Here is a 20,788-nt window from a genome sequence, read left to right on the forward strand (position 1 = left end):
CATTGCAAAGACACAGCCATCCTACACATGTACACATCATTGTGGCGGCGGTGGTGGAGGCATGCCTCCAGTTCCATAATTATTGTAACCAGGTGGGCCACTAAATGAGCCTGGTGGTGGAGGCGGCGCTGGAGGATTTGCTCTAAAGTTGCTTTGGTTCTGCCAAGGGGGTGCTGGAGCATTAGACTGCTGTTGCCATGGCGGGTTATTGGCTACAATAAATATTAGATCACATATCAACATCAAGAGTAGTAATTATGTTTTAGATATCTACTGTAGATTAAATAATTGCAGTTGGAGATGCATGGTGTGTTAGACAAGAACAATAGTTCCAGCTACAATAAGAATGTTTTTTAACTTCCCTGTTGGTGTACCTTAGATAACTAGCTACAAGGTTTATAAATGAACTGCGATCTAAACTTGGAACAATTTGAAGAAGTGATTTAGGTATTTGCTATTCATTGAAAAGCAATGCTTCATTAAGCTATGATCAAGCAAATTCCTCTAGTAGTAAAGCAATTGATTATACTATACAGTGGAATCTCTACTTACAAAATTAATTCATTTGGGAAGCTGTTTCCTAAGTGGAAACCGATTTTATCATATAAATGCCCTAATCCATTTCAGGCCTCCACAAAACTTGGATATAACATTTGTGTGAACTATAAATACATATAACGATAATGGTCGAAATCTGTAACAAATAGCCTTCATGTGAAGGTTGGTACACACTATATCGCTGTATCTCGGCGTTGATGCCACAACGCTTCGGCAATCGTCGATGATAACAATCAATGTTCCCAATATTAAAAACCCATCTGTCTTTGCATCAACAAATACTCTGACGCAATGTTTTCATTTTTTCAATTTAATTTTCCGCGAAGAAAACTTGCTTTCGCGCGCTTGAATTAAATGGTCCTGCAGCGTCTATCATGAACGGAAAAAAATAAATCACGCTATCAGCAACCGCAAATTACTATTGCTGAAATGGTTCACATTGTGCAGGCCCGATATTCCGCCGAGCTCCATTCATCGATGCTCGGCGAAATATTGTGAAAGTTTGACAGCTGCAAACTTTCCCGACGTATCTGCGTTGCTTCATCAATGTCATCGGTTTATGGTTCACATAATCGACGAACGCCGAAAGGAAAACGCTGACATACGACATGTATTCCTTTTCTGTTTATTATGTAGTAATATAACTTTCATGGCTGGTTCACACTATATCGCCGCATGTCGACGAGCGTTATATTACTACATAATAAACAAAAAAGGTATGCATAGAAAAGAGAAAGAGCAGAAAAATAATGACTACAAACGGTATGTTTGTTCACCTCAGATGAGGCTGAGCAAAGATCGCGAAAAGTGGGAGGACGGTTAGAAGAGGTGGTTGTTGTATTGGTGTTTTGGTTTAGTTTTTTCAGAATAAGTGTTTTTTAAGAATGTAAGTAGAAGGATTTATTTACAATGACATGAACTGAAAAACCATTTCATAATACAAAAAACTGTAAATTGCTAGACACGGTAGTTGTCCTACTCTGTATATAATATATGACAATTTCAAATTTTACAATGAATGAACATGAACCACCTATACTATTGACGGACTTTCACTAGCCAATAAAACTGAGTGAGACACATTGCATGTCATACCAAAGGAAGCAAGAGGGTCAAGGCACAAAACTAACAAACAAGCCAAAGCAAAGTCAGAGAAAATTTCTACCAAAAGACGTTTTGTAATCCAAACATTTCATATGTAGCCTTTCTTTAAGTAGAAGTTCCACTTCTACTTATTATAAAGGCTACTTATAATTAATTGTAATTATAAGTAGCCTTTATAATTATTATAAAGGCTACTTATAATAGTTATTATAATTAATTATATTTAATATAGCATTAAAACAAAGGGATTACATGAATGTATATATATGTATATGCTTCTTAAATAATAGGTTGCAAGATGAATATATGGCTGGGTTGTTCAGCGAGTCTCAATTTCGATATCGACATGATCATTTCTAAAGATCTGATGAGAACAGGTAATCATTGTGATTTGGTAGTTCTAGCTATTAAGAAGTTCATCTATCTAATATGTATGAAGTAAAGACAACGGTATATATTATACATACTAGTAGGCTGCGACCAAGAACCTGAGGAAGCAGGTGGGAGTGATGGTGGCATTGGTGGAGCTCCTACAAAGTTGTTTGTGAAACATTAACATGGGACATTACAGCAGTAAAGAGTACTTACTATTTGCGAAGCGTAACAAGCAATGTGAAACCAAGACACGAACAATGAATAAAAACCTCCATTTACCTGGAGGGGCATTTTGTGGAGGTGGTGGAGCGGCTGTGGAAGAGCCCCATCTATTGCTGTTCATCATACCATGGTTGGGAGTAGAATCATTTGACCAACTAAAATTCAAATAGCTTTTGTAGGGCAAGCGATGACATTAATTTATGATGGATGTACAAGCAGAAATGCCTTTGTTCTCCTAAACTGGACAGTGCGTGAAAAGAGGGATAAGGAATAGGAACTTGAGAACAAGATCAAATTCATGACAGTCATAAGGGCACAAAAGTTTTGAGGTCTCACCCTTCATTTCCTCCAGGCGGTCGCTGATCAAATCTTGCAAGTGGCGCACCTTGATCAAATCTCCCAGGGGCCTGATCAAAACCTGATGGTCTTGGATTAAACCCAGACTGAACATGTCCGGGGTTGAAATTGGATGGAAATCTACCTGGTCCTTGATTAAATCTAGAGCCAGGGCTTTGGTTGAAACCTGCGGGTGAAAATCGTTGTTGTGGGTTCCCTTGAGGAAATCTATTTTGGTTTTGATTACAGATTTGACCGTCAAATCGTGGACCAGCTGGCCAATTGCCGAATCGATCGTTTCTATTTCTCGAATTTTCAAATTCATCAAATCTTGACCTGCGACCACCATATCCATAGTCAGAAGTCACAGCAAGTGGCGATGCTGAATTATTTGATGAAGAATGTGATGACTGTTGATCTGACGTTTTGTTCAAGCTACCAAAATTTGAGTTGCCATTAGAAGAATCTCCTGGCAAAGGCTGGGCCATCTTAGAAAACTCTGACTTCAATGTTTCAGGTGCAACCTACAACGCATATACCACTAGGTTTATTAAACAAAATAATTTTATTATTTGAAATGGTTGAGCCAAATCTACATACTTATAAAACTCTGATCGTCCTGTAATCTTGCTTGAAACCGTTGCACTGAAGAACTACTATAGGGAGTAATTAGAGTGCTTCAAAAAAGCTTGCTTTGTACGAGACTTGAACTCATGTCATTCAGCTTAGTAGACCGACGCTATTACCTGAAACAATTAACCGCTTTCAGGCAAAATAATATTTACTATAAGAGCGGTGTTTCATGACGTTAAAGAATTCTCAAGTGTGCGAATAGTTATAAGAGCCGACTGCCAGAGCTCTGTGCCATTACCTATCATTTATTTAATGCGAAAAAGCGGGCCCACTCCAACCAATGCCAGGCTTAACTGGCTATCCTCGAACTTTTGTTTTCCATATAAATGCACCAGGATCCATCGAGTTAGCAATGTATGCAGGACAATTGTCCTCAATGAAAATGTTTATTGATTGTCATCGTAAAAGCAGTGTAGCAATTTGTGCTGAAGATCTACAATTCCTGCAGGCTGTGATTGAAAACTAAAAAATCCCGGGCAACACCGGGCTTACAGGCAGGCCCTTATTCCCTGGGGCGGCTGAGCCACCCCAACTTTTTAGGAATTTTCGGCGGCTAAGTACAATCAAACTCGGATAACTCGCCCTTGGATAAAATGTAAAATTAAAACTCGAACACATGGTTAACTCAAACGGATTTGTTTGATCCGTTCCCACGTAATGATAAACTGCTTTAGATAACTCGAGCTCAACATCATTAACTCCAACAGCTATTTGCCCAACGGCTATGGGAACGGTTTTTATCGCTGTAGAATATCACTTTATTTCAAGCCATAGAGATAAACATCAACTTTTAGTAGTTCTTTTGCGTCATTATCATCATCGGAAAAATATTCTTGTTAACGACTTTTACAAAGGTTTTCAAAAGGTCAAGTTTTACCAAACGTCCGCTTGACAATGGCCCATCGGCAGCGTGGAAACCTTCGGATAAACTTAAAATAAAATCGACAAAATTGATCTTTGTTAAAACGCTCAAAACAAAAATATGTCTTTTTTCTGAGCATTTTAACTGCTGTCAAGTTTTGCCTATTTTAATCTGAAAACCTCCTGGCAGTCACATCACCTAAAACAAACAAATCTCAAATAATAGAAAAATATTATACTTTCCGATAAAAAAAATTTGAAACTTTACATGGACGGCCCGGTTGAGGCCCTACATGAGAGAAACCTTGTTGAAGGGGCTTACACCGCCCCACTCCAAACCCTCAGGTGTCCATAACTAGTTGCCTAACATTTGCCTCCTCAACTTGCAACCAGGGAATACAGGCCTGCTTACAGGTAGTAATTTATATTTATCGACAATCAATATAGGAGCCATATGCGAACCTGCCCTAACTCTGCCATCAATGACATGTACTCAGAGTCCATCTTAGCTCTGTCCTGTCGTCCTACAATAGTATTAGCAGGCAGAGAATCGACTCCCCCACTGGCAACCATCTGAGACTGTGTTAATTCGGCAGGAGGCCTTTGTACGCAATCTCTCGCAATATGGCCAGCTGCCCCACACTTGTTACAGATGATCTGGTTGGTAATAATGGTTTCTGCTTCAGCTATCTGACGTAGCTTCCTGTTTAGAAAGAGTAAAGGGTACTATTAAGCGAAAAGTGTAGTTAAAAGGTTTTATTGAAATACGACGAGCTTAAACGAAGTTAAACAGTTTATTACACCAAGTTATGCAGCAGAGTCTCTTATGCATGGCCACTATTTGAAACCGTTTGCGGTCTCAACGAGCTAGCTAATGCCTTACACATCCACTCATGTAACATTGCTTACAAAATGCAAACGTAAGTGCTAAATGTTTCGACCAATCACGAACTATTTTTGGAATAATGATAACCTTTAGTAACTAAGCAGTAAAAAAGTATGCAATATCATTATCACAGAATGACATGAGATGGAAGTCCAACAAGTATGAGACTTGACCTTTAAGAACAGCTACTAGAATTTTAAAATTACATCTATTTATACCAGTATAAGCACAATATTTCGTTTTGCAGCATCGAATTGAACATTAGAATAACAAAAACCACTTTTAGAGCCAAAAACATTCGTGATGCAAGTTTCCAGCTGTGAAATGGAAGTAATTATTTGGCAAAACACAGACAAGAATTGCGATGTCAACGTGGACGATTACACAATGCGCAAACATGAGACAAAAGCACTTCGCTTGGCCACAATGCTTATACATTTTCCTTATCTAGTCGCCAAGGTACGTTGTTATAGTTATCCAATGTAACAGTTAATTACAATGCAATGTTGAAGCAGATTCCACTGATATATAAAAAAGTATGTGCTTTGTTTATGCACCCCGTTTTAACTTTTGAGCGGTGGTTATAGAATTATGCCAATCGGCTTGTGGAGCGCACTAGCAAAAAATTATTACTTCACAGAAATAAGAAATATTAAAATTTGTGAGTAAATATTGCTATTCTCAAAAGTAACTTGTTTAAAACCTATGAGCTGATGTGCTGATTTCATAAATAAGGATTTTGAACGAAAAATCTTTATAAAATCTATTTAAAAAATCAAGCGATTTTAATATAATTATATAGCATTGCAGTTGTTCCTTGTCAATATTTTGCAAAACCGAAAATATTTTTGGCCATTTGAAAATGTTGATAAAACATGGTATGTGATCAAAATTACACAAAAATATTATTGAAACCTCAACTTGTGATTTTATATACTGCTGTTTATGCAATAAAAATTTATGCTCTCAATTAACGACTACATGCCTAACTTTGTCCATACATTGCAAGCATATCCTACATTTGCAAGTCTACAAACTTAATGAACAAGCAACAATGCGGTTGAAAAATTCTGCTTTCTATACTAAATCCATCATATCTTGGACCAGAAATTCCTCTAACAGCACAATGTAACTTGTTCAATTCATCCCATAGCATGTACGTAATCAATTAAATCTCTATTTAACCAGGCTTAACAAAATTTTGCGCTCTTTTAATCCTGTCCTGTTTTATTTAGCCGCAGTCGCTGTTTTATTTAGCCGCAGCATCTTAAAATCTTCATGACACTGATATGTGTTTCCCTAGGTCATAGCAGTAATTCCCTAGGTCATAGCAGTAATTCCCTAGGTCATAGCAGTAATTCCCTAGGTCATAGCAGTAATGGTGATATGGTCATAGCAGTAATGGTGATATGGTCATAGCAGTAATGGTGCGGCCATCAAATTTAACAATAACTTTATAATGGTACCATTATTAATCTTAGCATCTGGGATAGTTCATAGCGCCTAGCCAATTGTCTGCTGCCATGTCTACTCAGAACTCCATTAAAGTTCTTTTCTGAGTCAGCAATTATTGCAAAGGACTCTTTTTATATTAAAACTTTAGTTTTTCAAAATGGCTGATCCAAAGTTACAGAAAGTCTCAACAACCCTTAATCTTATATGTAGTTGTATTTTTGCTAGCTTCTGCAGTTATTTGCTACTTCATAAGCAACCTTATGCAAGGATGTCGATATTCATTGAATTTTCGATTTGCATAACAGAGTTTTTGATGAGCAGAACAATTTGGGCTAACCATTAAAGAGTTAATGAGCATAAACTGAAGTATATAATAGAAGACTGACTGAAGGCCGCTGTCATTGTCCCGCAGTGTACCATTTAGCAGCGCCAACTCTCTCAGCTGCTGCTTTCTCAGATCATTCTTCTCCTCAGGAACTTCTATTCCTTCTTTGATGATTTCATGAATCTACCGATACAATAGAGCAGGTGTATTTCCACAAGTACCCCATAACTCTAGCAACAAAATAGGACAAATGATTTTCACGAATACACACCTTGTAGTCTATTTAAAGATAGAATATATGTATTTGCTCAAGTGCACGTCTGCAGGACGTTGCGGAAATGAGTGCAAGCAGTTATGGTACCATAGTAATACGACAGTGTAGCTGGACTAATCACACAACACAGTCGCAACCTTGTGCAAGGATGTCGATATCACTCGTTAAGCAGTTATGGTACCATAGTGATACGGCAGTGTAGCTGGACTAATCACACAACACAGTCGCAACCTTGTGCAAGGATGTCGATATCACTCGTTAAGCAGTTATGGTACCATAGTAATACGACAGTGTAGCTGGACTAATCACACAACACAGTCGCAACCTTGTGCAAGGATGTCGATATTCGTTGAAATTTCGATTTGCATAACAGAATAAATTTTTGATGGGCAGAATGAACAGTTTGGGCTAATCATTAAAGAGTTAATGAGCATAAACTGAAGTATATAAACTATGTAATAGAAGACTGACTTCGTCTCTGAAGTAAAAATAGAAGTCATGAGAAGCCAAATCCGGCGAATATGGAAAATGTCTACAACAATAACACCATTTTTTGTTGACTGCTTTTTGGTTCTGTGCACGAGGATGTGGTCATAATGCAAACGCCATGAGTTTGCATGACATCATTCAGGTCTCCTGCATCTTACACTATCTTTTAAACATTTTAAAGCCTCGATGTATCCATTAGCTGCGGCAATGGTGCCTTCTGCTAAATACTCCCGTTGCACCAGCACCTCAAATCAAAGAATGCTACCAGCAAGGTCTCAACTCGAGAGTGACACAATTGAGCTTTCTTAGAGCAAAGAGAGCGAGGTGACCTTCTTTGCGATGACTATATTTTTTCAGGTTCATGCCCATACATCCAAGACTCATCACCTGTGACATGGCTATCTGCGTTTTAATCTTTTATCTTCATTGATTTTGGAATGAATAAGCACTTTTTTTCATTTCAGCTGGTTGCTAGCCTTCCAGATCTGGCCGCATCTTTGACACTGGTCAGGCCATCTTTGAACTTTCTGATCCATTCATAGACATTACTTTCATTAAGATTAACCTCACCAAATGCTTGCCGCAAGCTTTCATAATGTCCTTGTGTTCTTCCCTAATTTCACCAAGAATTTTATCACAACTCTCTGCTCCTTCATTACTGAAATGTTAGTCATGTTTGCAAAGCAAACTGTACATGGTGTTAACTCATTCGCACCCGACTAATTTCTAGGCGATTAGCCCCAGATACCGCTAATTTTTTAGGAAGTTGCCGTAATTCAAATTACTACTACAGGAGACAGACTTGAGATAATTTACTCATTCAAATTTCACAAGAACCAGCCAAGTCTCTTCTTTCTAATTATATTATATTAATATAGACAACTCATATCTCTTTTATGTAAATTCGTGCCTCAAAGAATGTAGTTTCAGGAATTCTCCAATTTTGAAAAAATTGTCATTTGCTGAAACAAAGTTAGATTAGTTAGCAAAGTTATAAATAGGCGAGTTAACTCGCGCCTGGGTGCGAATGAGTTAAAATTCACCTTATATATTGCGCCAGACAAAGAAAAAACTGTTTAATCTTAAAAACAAAGTTACCCAATTTTTCTAAAAAGTTTCTACATGTATATGTACATGTATTTAAGTTTCTTACAAATGCGCTATTCATAGACCAAATGAAGCAGATAAATAGCTAAAATAAAAACAAAAAAGGATATGCGTCTCTTATCACTGTCGTAAGGGATATGCTGAGTCCACAGCGATTAAAAATTCTATTCTTTATTGTAAGCTATTTAGTATTTAACATTTTTTTCAATACCTACATGTATACAATTAGCACAAACTTAAATTTCAAGTAGTTCAGACCTTTTATCTGAGTTGGAATAGAAATTTTATTTAAGTCCCCTAACAAAACCAACACAGTAATAGGAAATTGCAACTAGTGGTTGAATAGTGTCTTTGTGCACTCATACAGTGACATTGCAGATCACGGAGTACACAAATTTTCAGGTAATATTTTAGGTGAATTTTCTGTAGCAGCTTAGTGCCATTAGTGTATCTGGATACAAAATATGTCATTTTGGAGTGTTTTTTTTATTATGAATTTTACTCGGTTGTAACAGAAACTATAAAATAGCCTATATGTACTGTAACTGCCAAAGGATTTACACAATAAACGGAACTCGTGCTGCTACTAATTATAAAAATATGTGTATAAAAACTCATAATTGCACCAAAATTTGAATAACTCCATAGCAAGCTGGAAACGATGAAGAAAAATTTTCTACCATCCTGATAAGCATTATACTATTATCTCTTTATGAATAATTGTACTAACCCTAGCAACTGCTATCTTTACATTAGCAGGGTCGTTTGCTGTGATATATGCATGCAGTGGTTCATCTTCTCCGGGTAGAGGTTGTCCATCCTTTCTCCCGATCTTTCCTTCCTTTACTGATCCTTTCCCTCTGATTATTATCTTGGCACCTGTCTGATGACCCACAGCAAGTTAAAAAAAGAATGTTACATATATATCAAACTTAACTCGTTGCGTATGGCCAAAAGAAGCACGATGCAGTTTTAGTAGGCTTAGTAAAAAAAATTTCAGAATTAGTGATTAGTTGATTAATTAGCCTATCGTGTCTGTACTTAAACAAGGGGAAACAGCACACCAAGGGCAGAGCAGAGCTTTGTGAAAACGATAAAATTTCTTTGCAACAACCAGCCATATCAGACATTTTACAGTTACCAAAGCTTCACAAATCGTGGGACTACTGACATTTGTGACTCTCTATTTACTAATACTAATGACATTAATTATTTTATTTCTAGCAATAAGAATAATGTCATAACCCATAGTAATAGTGATAACTCTGCTGACTCGGAGCATGCTCAAGTTGTTACTAACGGCAATAGGAGGGACTGAAACAGAGTCCAAGCTCACTCTGCAAAACATTTGTAGACTTGTTTTTATCAGCTGATGTAGAATTTTATTCTGATTAATTTGGTAAGAAAAACTTTTTTATAGACCTCAAAGTTCAAATGCTATGACAACTTACGAGTGTACTATATCGTTATGTTATTACAACAGATCGCTATCCTAAAGGAATACTTTGAAGGGTATAACTAGAGAAGCAAGGTGAAGCAAAGCGCTCCGAGTTATAGCCCCATTCATTGAACTTTTGGATCAGACCTCGTATGTGCGCCATTGTCAAATGATAGATTTTACCAAATATTCCCAGTAAAAAACTTAATTGATGCCATAAGAGTTAACAGACAAAAAATTAACAGCTTGTTCGCGCATTTGCTTGAAGTCGTTGCAATGAAACAGTAGAGAGGTAAGTTGGCATCATATCTTTTCTCCAAATTTTATTTCATGATAATGTTAGACATCTCTGGAGCAATTTTTAGAAAACTGCCAACAAAAACCTTGCATGATCCTACCTCTTTTTCCAAAGTTTTGAGGGTATTTCCTCTAGGACCAATGAGCAATCCAACAAAGTTAATGTCAGGATGATCATCTTGTGGTATCATAACCTTGTCATTTACCCGTATAATTGGGGGCCTGAAATAAACAATACCACATCAGAGAAAGTTGTTCAATCTGAAAACATGAGTTCAGAAAACAAAGTTTTTGAATAATAATTTGATTGTAATAACACTCGGTATGGTTATACGTTTGTGGTTATACTATATAATTTTGGGTAATAACATTTGGTATAATACACTACCGTGGTCATCGTACATATTTATAAACTACTAGCCAAATGCGAGGCCTTGCATCGGTAATAAAATAATTATCCAATGAATTTGAGTAACTTACCTTGTAAGCTATTAGCTAATAACCCAAATATTTCCTAAAACAATGGCAGCGTTTTAAGCCACCTTAAAGAACAGAGAAAGTATGATATTATTATGCTTTTTATGTATCTTAAGGTGTTTACTGATGTTATAAAAAAATCAAGGAAATTGACCCACCAGAAGCTGAGATATAGCCAGCCAAACATAGGTCTACCTAAAAACAAATCGGAGGAAAAACCATTCGAAAACCCCGAAAATTGTGACGTATGAAATCGACTTATTGGACATGTGCCAGAGTTGCGCACCCTTACCTCCATTGCGTATACTGATTGTTTTAAGCTGCAAGATGTGAAACGCTTCTCGCAGTAGTAAAGAATCTACAAACTAGCTTTGGTTTCTCAAAAAAATCAAGCAAACATTGTGTGGTAAAGGCAATTGCCCACAACCCCCTGCCATGATTTTTCAAAACAGAAGAGGATATTTTGACTATTTTGATATTTTCGTGCCTCAAACTTTAACTCTATATGCACCGATATGCTCCGGAGATCGTCTGTTGAACGAACGGCGCGTGTATAGTCTACGCCGGTCTAAAATTTACAATATCCGCTATTTGCAGTTTGTTTACCAGTCGAATAAGAAACGTGGATGTGAATTTTGTTCCTTCATTATCTTTGTACCTACTGCAGCATTCAGTTGATTTTTAGGATTATTGTCACTGTTAATTAAACTGTAAGTTCACTACAGCCATATTTTTGAAAAGAATAACTTGACCGTGCTGCTCTTGCTGTAAGAAAAGAAAACGATAACTTTTGATTTGATTTTTCTATTTATCTATTATCTTATCTATGATTATTTTTTATGATTAATATAATAATCATAATGCATATTATACAAAATAATAATATAACTGAGTATAGAATAAATGATGTAACTAATATAATTTGTAGAAAATTCCAAATGATAACCGAGATCGATGATTGATTTAATTGATTCCATTTATTAGCTATAGTTAAAAAAATCTGAACAGCGCTAAAGATGAGTTAATAGGGAAGCTAAGTGGGAGAACAACAAAACTGAGCTGAACTAGCAAGATAGCGAAATGTTGCGAAATAATAGATGCGTGTAATTATTTCATGCTAAAACTAATCTACAGGTCAGAGGGACTGGTTCGGAATTCTCAGAGCAATGATTGTTAGGCCCAATTTGATTGTTCTATACTTCCAGGGATTAAACCAATTAAAACGTCGTGATTGTTATAGGAGAGCGCATTAGTTGGCTTAATTGACCAATGGCACACAAGTCGATTTCATACGTCATATATTGATGATTGCCAAAACACATATGTTTAATGGTAGACCTGTGTTTGGCTGGCTATATCTCAGCCTCTGGTTGGTCAATCTCCTTGATTCTTTTTTTAAAGCATCAGTTAACACCTTAAGATAAATAATAAAGCATAATAATAATGTGCTTTCTCTATTCTTTAATAATCGTTACGTTGTGTGTGACACACACAACGATCAACTGTGCTCGTTAATTACCCCAAGCACTTTGAGTATTTTAACCAATGTAATTAACGTAATTACAATGATTCACTACTATGACCAACTGAATGATCGTAGTGTAGTGGTTTAGATCGCTAAACTTCCAACCAGGAGGTACCGAGATAAAATCTTCCGCCAGGCGGATTTGCTATTGCTGATTTTAATCGCTATAACTGGACACGGGGATGACAGACAAAAAGACAAACACTGACATTTATATATAGATGTGCCAGCTGACAATAAATACCTGTAGTCACAGCAGGCATGTGAAGAAAGGCTACGCTTATTGCACTTTCAACGGAAAACATCACTTACAACTTGAGATTTATTGCAGATTTGGCTTCCAGGGACCAACAATAGCCAACCCCTATTAACCTAATATAAAATTGTAGAAAGTTTGCAACACGTGGTCACATCTTAAGTTAAATGGCCAAACTTGTGAGGCAACTAGGCGAATGAGGCAACTATGAGAATAAACTAAAAATGTCTCTAATCACCCACCTACTGACTCTGTTCATTGAAACTTGACAATAGCATGGGCTAAATGAAATATACACGGGAATAGCACAAGCAAAAGCACTTTTTTATCACAAGACTAAAACGAAAAAGCTCTATCGAAAAAACTACCATCATGACAAGAGCAACTGCGAGCATACGACTGTCTGACCAAAGGCTTAGACAATCATATTACCTGCGACTTAAATATGTAACAATTCTAAAATGATTTTGCATTTACCAAACCTAACAAAGAAATATAGCTTCTCACTTGTAATCACTGGGTGGTTTATAGTTGGCATTCAATGTCAGCAACTTTTGAATTTTTTCGTGTCTCCTTTCTTCGAGAGTCTTCCTTGTCCTATACTCACGGGTGTTCATACGCTTGCCCTCATTGTTATATATCGGCTCTGGAGATGGTGATCTACAAGCGGCACACACGTCCACAAACACTTATAGAAAAACGTTTGTCTGATCAGTTACTTTTATGAACACTTTTAAGTGTTTGTAGCTGAATATTTCAATGGCATTTTGGCCAATAAAATTACCTGATTTTAAAAAGAAACTAAACTAGGTATGCAGGATTATATGCAACAAAACTTTCCAGTCTATCAGATCATTTGGTATAATGTTGTCATCCAATAGCACAGCCTAAAATGAAGTTATGAAACAATGATTAACACGCCGCTAAAAGCTTTTGAGATAAAGGAATTAATTAATGCTGCAAAGAACTTTTTTGTTATTAATCAAATACACATGCAATGTCGTTTCTTGAGGAAGCCAATGCTGAATCTACAACCGATAATATTATGCATATTAATTTGTTGACAAAAATCATTTTCACTGGTGGGAGCGAAAAAGCTACAAACACAGAAAAATGCTTGTTAGGCAAGTTTTATATTGATCAGCGATACAAACAGATGGATCTCAACTGACAAACGCTATAGTAGACAGTCATATTTGGTTTTAGAGAGGATGTGTATTGACAGCACGTTACAAGTAGAGTAAATAAAATTGAGATTCATAAACGGCAATATACCATCCCTCAGGAGTAAATTCTACAATTAAACTTACTGTTAGTGCCAGAAGCTGACAAGATGAGAACCGTCATTTCTGATCAAATTAATTTCACTCAGCCAAGTCTCTATCCTTAATATGCTACGCAAGCCCAAACCTTAGTTCCATCCATGCAGACCGCCCTTCCTTCCAGACAACCATTCCATCTGTACGAACCCTCCTTCCATTCATACAGACACCCTTTCCTTCCAGGCCACTTTTTCATTCCAGACACTCCTTCCATTTATGCAGACATCCCTTTTCCTCAGACAATTCCAACTATGAGATAATCCTTTCATTCATGCAGACCCCTTTTCTTCTAGACACTCATCATACCTATGAAGACCCCCCCCCCCTTTCTTCCAGACACTCATTTCATTCATGCAGACCCCCTTTCTTCCAGACACTCCTTCCACCCATGCAGACCCCCCTTTCTTCCAGACATTTTTTTCATTCATGCAGACCCCCCTTCTTCTAGAAACTCCTTCCAGAAACTCCTTCCATCCATGCAGACACTCCTTTCCAGACCTCATTACATCTAGACCTTCCTCCTATCAATACTCACCTTTCTTCAATGCGAACCTGTTATCCAAACCGTAGTTCCTTCAAACCAAACCTTTCCATGCAGAATCGCTTTTTCTCCGGACCCTTTTTCCAATCGAACAATTTTTTCGTTAATATTCTCTTAAAATCCATGGTCCTCCAATCCACATCCTCGGCAACTATTGACCTATCATACTTATCATTACTCTCACACCACAACTCTAAAATTCGTCTCATCCAGACCTTGTAACCCCTTAACACAACCTCTTCCACAATCTCCATACACATTACAAGCTTCACAATTCCCAACTCACCACAATCCCTTCAACCACCATGACCCCAACCTTCAAGCCCACCATAACCCCTTACCTACTACAAATCCCGCACATTACCCACAACCCCTTACCTACTACGAATCCCGCATAACACCCACACCAATACAGTCCTCGTACCCTTCGCAATTACCAAATCCTTTCAAACAAACACAAAGCTTAATTTGTGTAATCTTAAATCTATGTCCGTATCTGATGCTGTAGGCAATGCGAGTTGTAAATACACAAGCAATAAGAGATGGTATATCCACAGATACTACATTACCTACAATTAAATCTATCTGCAAACAGCAAGAAACTGCATGTTACTAAATTGATTGATTGTATGTTTACAGTAATTACTTATTTTTAATGTATTAACTTTAAATTTAGCATGTTTACTGTCTGAAGACAAAACGATGCACTCATTTCATACAGACACAATATTATATGTAGCCAGATTCCTGGTTCAGTAAAATAGATGCAGTTTTAATTTGGCCCTTATACAATCACACTACAATTTTAAAACAGGGGATTAGATTTGTTGAAGCCAATGAAATAGTTCATGCCAGAAAGACCTGCTTGTCTATGATCATGGCAAGATGAATTCTGCTAAACATGTCCGGTGGAATGGCAGAGGATCTCCTAATCATACAAACTATGTCATCCTATGAAGAGCTCTTAATTTGTCACATATAGAGCGGAATAAGAAAAAGTGACATTAATATAAATATACAAAATATACAGAATGAAAAATAGATTGAAGAATTAATTTAGGCTGGTGCTTGAGCAGCACACAAAACCATCTGGCGTCACTGCCAACCTTTCTTCTGGGTTAGCTGGAATTCCAAGGTCTCCCGAGCGCAGCCTTCGTGTCGCCTCTTCTATCTGTAGCTGAACTAAAGGTTTGGTTAAAGTAAAAAGGAAAAAAACAAGGTTAATATATTAGAAATGCATAAGAAAATATAGCAACAAAGATAGACAAATGTGAATGATTGCAAAAACAAACACGAAGCAATGCGATATGACAAACAAAGACCTAACAAGAGGTAAATTTCCAGTAGAGCATTTGCCTTTACTTCCTGCTGAAACTGTTTCTTTAGATTGAGCTTTCAATGAATGCGTGTTTAATTGTGGCAGGGAATTGTTGAGATAAAATCTTGAAAGCTAGTTGCAACAGGCTAGATAAGAGAAAACTATTTTTAAACAAATATACTATATTCCAGCTTACGTAAATATTGCTCCTTCTGATCTTCCGTTGCATCTGCAGGTAGGGTTGTAGGCATTCCAGGAATAAAAGTCTTGTCTGCTTCATCATTTGTCCATCTAGATTTCCGTTTTTTCTTTTTGTCAGACGCCCACTCAGTCGACTCTGAGATAGCAGAATAATAACAAGTTTATTAGAAATCTCTCTGGTCAGATACGTAATACTATGATTTAAGCATTAAAGGTTGACTTGCGACAAAGTTCACATTACAGTTATTTGGTATCAAAAGATTCACCATGTTTCACTCTGTTGTGTTGCAGGTGCCAAATATGTGGAAATGCGATTACAAGCTCTTAAAAGCTCAAAAACGAAGAGCCGCCGTAGATTGGAATCTCTTTATTTATCTGACGTATTCATTACAGTTTGGTTATTGTCTTGTCACGTGATGTTCTCACGTGAATTGAAAGGCCAATCAAAAGCTCAATATAAAACTTATTGTAGCACTAGTTTATGACAAACACTCTGGGTTTTATCGAAGACCCCGTATCAAATATAGATGCTCGCTACTTTACAGTTTTGTTTCGGCCTGATCAAATCGTTAAGTCGTAATCTGATCATGTGACCTAATACTTCGCGAACAATTTTTGCAGCACTTTTCGATTATCACAGGTGACCAACAGGCTCGTCCTGATTACCAGACAATGATATGTACTCCTTCGAGGTAAGGTTAAAAAATTAAATGAATTTTTACGGTAAGTTATAAGATATCACTACTAAAAGTGACAGCATTACAATGACGATAAAACAGACGCGTAAGAACAATAGACATGGTTTTATTGAATGCGTGAAGTATATTTGTGAAAATATTTCGACGAATAAGGTTGCATAAAAGTGTAAACAGAAACCATCTACCACAACTACGTCACATTTGAGCCGCTTTGGAAAGCGAATCCAAACTACGGCAGTCTCGTGTGGCTGCGATTAACTGTTTGTTTTTTAGCTTTTAAGAGCTTGTAATCACATGCCCATATATTTTGCATCTACAACACAACAGAGTAAGTGGTGAATCTTTTGATATCAAATAACTGTAATGTGAATTTTGTTGCAAGTCAACCTTTAAATAAATTTAGGTTAAGCTGTATTTAAAAAATACTAAGTTTTACATTCATGTGGATATAATAGAGAATTCGTTGGTGATACTTATATGCCTTATACCATTGTATGCAATATTGAGTGATCCACTGTCTCTACAGTCATACTTAGATTTATGACCACCTTTACAGATACGATTTCAGAAATACAGCATAAAATTTGAGCGCGCAAAGTAATTTCCAACATACCGTGCTGCATCCCAAATTTCTCCAAGCAAGGCAATATTAAAAATGAAGATGTAAAAGTAGGTAAAATTAAAGATGAAACGTAAAAATATCAAAACATATATTAAGTCAATTTAATTGAAATTGTATCTAGTGTAAGTTGCATCATCTAGTTATATTATTCGCTCTACCATTGAGCTTATACACTGTCATGCTTACACTTCGATTCACATTTCTTCGAAGCAAAGTAATAATAAAAAAGATTTGCTGATTAGTTTTTACAGGTATAACCTCAACATATGTAGACGCATACTGATACTTTCTTCATACAACAACACTGTTAAATATTCTTTTAAAAATACACATGTATTTCATTTAGTTAAATCCACAGCTAAATATTTAATGACAAATACATCAAGTAGTTACATACACGATTGCAAGACTTTTCACGGGGCAGTAAATGCCACTTGGAAAAATATGGTATTCACCGTCTGCCCTAAATACTTCTTGCTGTCTCTTTATAGTCTAACTAAACTATTTCCACTGAAACTAAGAGCACTAAAAGCATTTTAGCAAGCTATTAGATGGTCTTTCACGGTTTCACTAGTCAGAGTCAAAGAGTTTTCAAGTCGAGTTAAGCCTTAATATACAGTATGATATCCAAGCAAGATTGTGAGGCAAGGTGCAATTTCAAGTAAATGGTGATATTTTTGGTTATTCTAAGTTGTAAAACATGTGTTACTTGGTGGAAGAGAACTAGCAAAATTTCATAGACTGGTTCATTGTTTACAGTTTAATTTCCTAAAAGGTTGATAAACAACACAAACCCATATTTTTCCATTAAAACTTTGAAATTTGCCATGCTTTTCTTATAAAAATACAACGTACCACTCTTTTTTCAATTTGTCAATGGTATTTACCAGTAAATATTCATTTTTCTCAACCGCCTGGGATAAATTCAATAATTTCTAAAAAAACTTCTACCCTGGTTACATATACAGTAGCTTTAAAAAAACACGAAAAAATCTAAAATAAATTATTATATGAAACTAAAATAATAATGATAGTTTTTGTCAATTGTTATTTTGGCTTTTCTTTCAGATAAGTGAATAAAAATCTAGCCTTATAGAAGAGACAAAGAAAAGGGTAAAATGAAGGTGTATGGAAGAGATGAAGAACCAGGGTACCTAAATGAGCTTTCAAGTTAACATAACCTATTTATTTTTTGTTGCTATGTCGGATATTTTGTGTTACTCCTTATCCTAGTTACAATGTTAAACCCTTCCATATTCAAACATTTAAAGATTTTTTTGCATTAGACTACTTTTCTTCATAATAGGCCTAGTAATTGCAAAAGATTTTGCAGATTAGTAAGAGAATTACAACAGGACAGTTATAGGACTGTTGGTTCTAATGGCTAGCAATGTGATAAACATATGTAAAAGACTCGGCCGCATAACTTTGTGTTAAACAACTGTTTCATTTTGAAATTATGTACATGTATATGGTTTAATAATTAAATATTTATTTATTCTTGCTACTCATATGCTAAGGTTCAGCAAAATGTTTCTAATAGGATGCTACCATGTCAGTCAGTTTTCTTTCCAAATATGAGCAAGATCTGCAAAGCCTAATGCGATCTATAGGCTGACTAGAGCTACGATCAATGTGAAAATTACAAGTAATGCTCCTAACTCTTAGAGCAAGCTTTTTTAGATTGTCTTATCTATCAAACATTGCTTCTAAATTGCCCGTTTTACCTTTTTGATGGTTATCAGCAAGGACAGATAAATAGCCAATAGTCTAAGAAGATAAATATTCATTTTTCTAACAGTTTACATATTGCGATGATGAACACCAAAAGAAAGCAGTACATGTGGCTCTTATCGCTACACTAAAGTTCATCAACATCATCATTGTCGTGATTTGCTAACTTGTGCTGTCTCTCTAGCTCAGGTAGCCTTCCCTATACTATTACGTCATTTTTTTCTATCATTACTAATTTCCTCTGCCTGTTCAAATTGCATTCCTATAGACTTCAGGTGATTTTCGATGTTTTCATTTCAGATGAACTTGAGAAAAATAATTTTCCAGTTTGTGATGGCGGCAACACACAGATTTATTCAACTAAAAAATGTCTAAATGTCTGTTTTTAGCAAGTTTAGAGATTACACTATTATAGTGCAGTCTTTAAAATCTAATTTATTTATTTTTACTAGTTAACTATGTATGGATACTGGATACTATGGATACTGCCATAATCACATGTGCCTCTGCCCGTGGTGAGCCAACATCAATATACGCCATGACTCGCCTCTTTCATAACAGTTTCTTACCCAAAACTGTTGGAGATTTAAGACTTAAATCTCAGACTGAAACATAACTCAGCTTAATGCTGGAATTTAGGTGAACAAAAAGCTTAACCAAAGTATCACTTCTGAGGCACTTTCTCAAGGCCCCTGAGGCTAATTACAAGTGAAAGTCTATTAAGTATAGGCTATAGTAAGTAACTAATAGTCTAATAAAAGCCTAATAGTGAACTATTAAAAACCATAAACAATTGGTAGCGACAAACAAGTAAAACCCTGTCTTCTGCTAGACCGAAAACAAGCAATAAGGCACACCTTCGAAAAGAGATATACACTTCATACACACAATATATGATAAAAGGTCCAGCAAATGCAAATCTAAGAACTGCCTATAGATAGCGCAATATGAAAAAGCACCAAACATTTCTCCCTTACAGCAGCATAATCTTATGTTTAGTTGTTCGCTTATGATACTGGCTGTGACTAGTGTACATCGTACTTCGTAGAACATAAACTTACACAACAAGTCTAAGCAATGTCCACGTTACCATCAAATTTAGACAGCAAAAAGTTATTAGTACAAATGTTTCTAATCAGTGATGACTCCGTTCATTCTAAATACGATAGATGTTATAAACCCTTATGGGCACAAGTATGATGTACACAAGCCATATGATATGAACATGCGAAACGGTTGGTAATACAACAAAAATCGTAACATTAAATAAAAGGCGGTGAGCACAACGCGTCTAACATCGCCCACAAATGAGAAATAATAGAAAACTTACTTTCTGAATCTCCTGCTTCCCGTTTAACTTGCGGCATTGTTAAAGATTTACAAAAAATAACTAATTTTGCTGTCAATAAATTCCAACATTAACTGTTCAATGTTATGATAAACTATAATAATGTGAGTAAGATCACAAACGAAGATCCTTCAAACACTGAATTAATTTTTTTCATAAAACAAGATGGCTACAGCTCCATTGACGCACGAAAGATACTATAAACCCAGAAACTAAACAAATGAGGCGTCTTTGTGAAGTCGTTAACGCGTCGAACGAAAAGTGTCGACAGACAATTAAAATAAATTAATCGTCGCGCACCACTTGAGCCCGATCTACTCATGCCATAGAGGTAGACTTTTATAGTTGAGATTTGCAGAGCGTAGGGCTTGTAAAACAAAGCTGTT

General features: G+C 36.3%; 1 protein-coding gene across 2 annotated transcripts; it reads right to left on the bottom strand.

The window, feature by feature from the left end:
* Positions 1 to 27: 27 nt before the first annotated feature.
* LOC137403309 (splicing factor 1-like) lies at positions 28 to 20,576 on the bottom strand. Of its 2 annotated transcripts, XM_068089424.1 has the most exons (12): positions 20,385 to 20,576; positions 15,996 to 16,136; positions 15,588 to 15,663; positions 13,126 to 13,278; positions 10,462 to 10,582; positions 9,356 to 9,508; positions 6,817 to 6,938; positions 4,552 to 4,792; positions 2,596 to 3,119; positions 2,317 to 2,414; positions 2,130 to 2,192; positions 28 to 212 (listed from the first exon to the last, which is right to left on the bottom strand). In XM_068089424.1, exons 1-12 carry the CDS (start codon positions 20,419 to 20,421, stop codon positions 37 to 39), a joined length of 1,905 nt encoding a protein of 634 aa, XP_067945525.1. In that variant the 5' UTR covers positions 20,422 to 20,576; the 3' UTR covers positions 28 to 36. The 2 variants fall into 2 exon arrangements, with proteins under 2 accessions (XP_067945525.1, XP_067945526.1); XM_068089425.1 differs by lacking the exons at positions 15,588 to 15,663; positions 20,385 to 20,576 and having other exon boundaries at positions 15,996 to 16,094.
* Between the last annotated feature and the right edge of the window lie 212 nt (positions 20,577 to 20,788).

This window comes from Watersipora subatra, chromosome 1, assembly GCF_963576615.1.
Source record: "Watersipora subatra chromosome 1, tzWatSuba1.1, whole genome shotgun sequence".
Taxonomy (NCBI): domain Eukaryota; kingdom Metazoa; phylum Bryozoa; class Gymnolaemata; order Cheilostomatida; family Watersiporidae; genus Watersipora; species Watersipora subatra.

What these genes read in the sequence shown, in the direction of transcription:
- LOC137403309 (XM_068089424.1), bottom strand. Translation starts at nt 20,421, where the DNA reads ATGCCGCAAGTTAAACGGGAAGCAGGAGATTCAGAAA. An exon ending in TAAAGATAGCAGTTGCTAGG is followed by an intron (nt 6,939 to 9,355) that starts GTTAGTACAATT and finishes TTGTATCGGTAG; the next exon opens with ATTCATGAAATCATCAAAGA. An exon ending in TCCACAAAATGCCCCTCCAG is followed by an intron (nt 2,193 to 2,316) that starts GTAAATGGAGGT and finishes ACAACTTTGTAG; the next exon opens with GAGCTCCACCAATGCCACCA.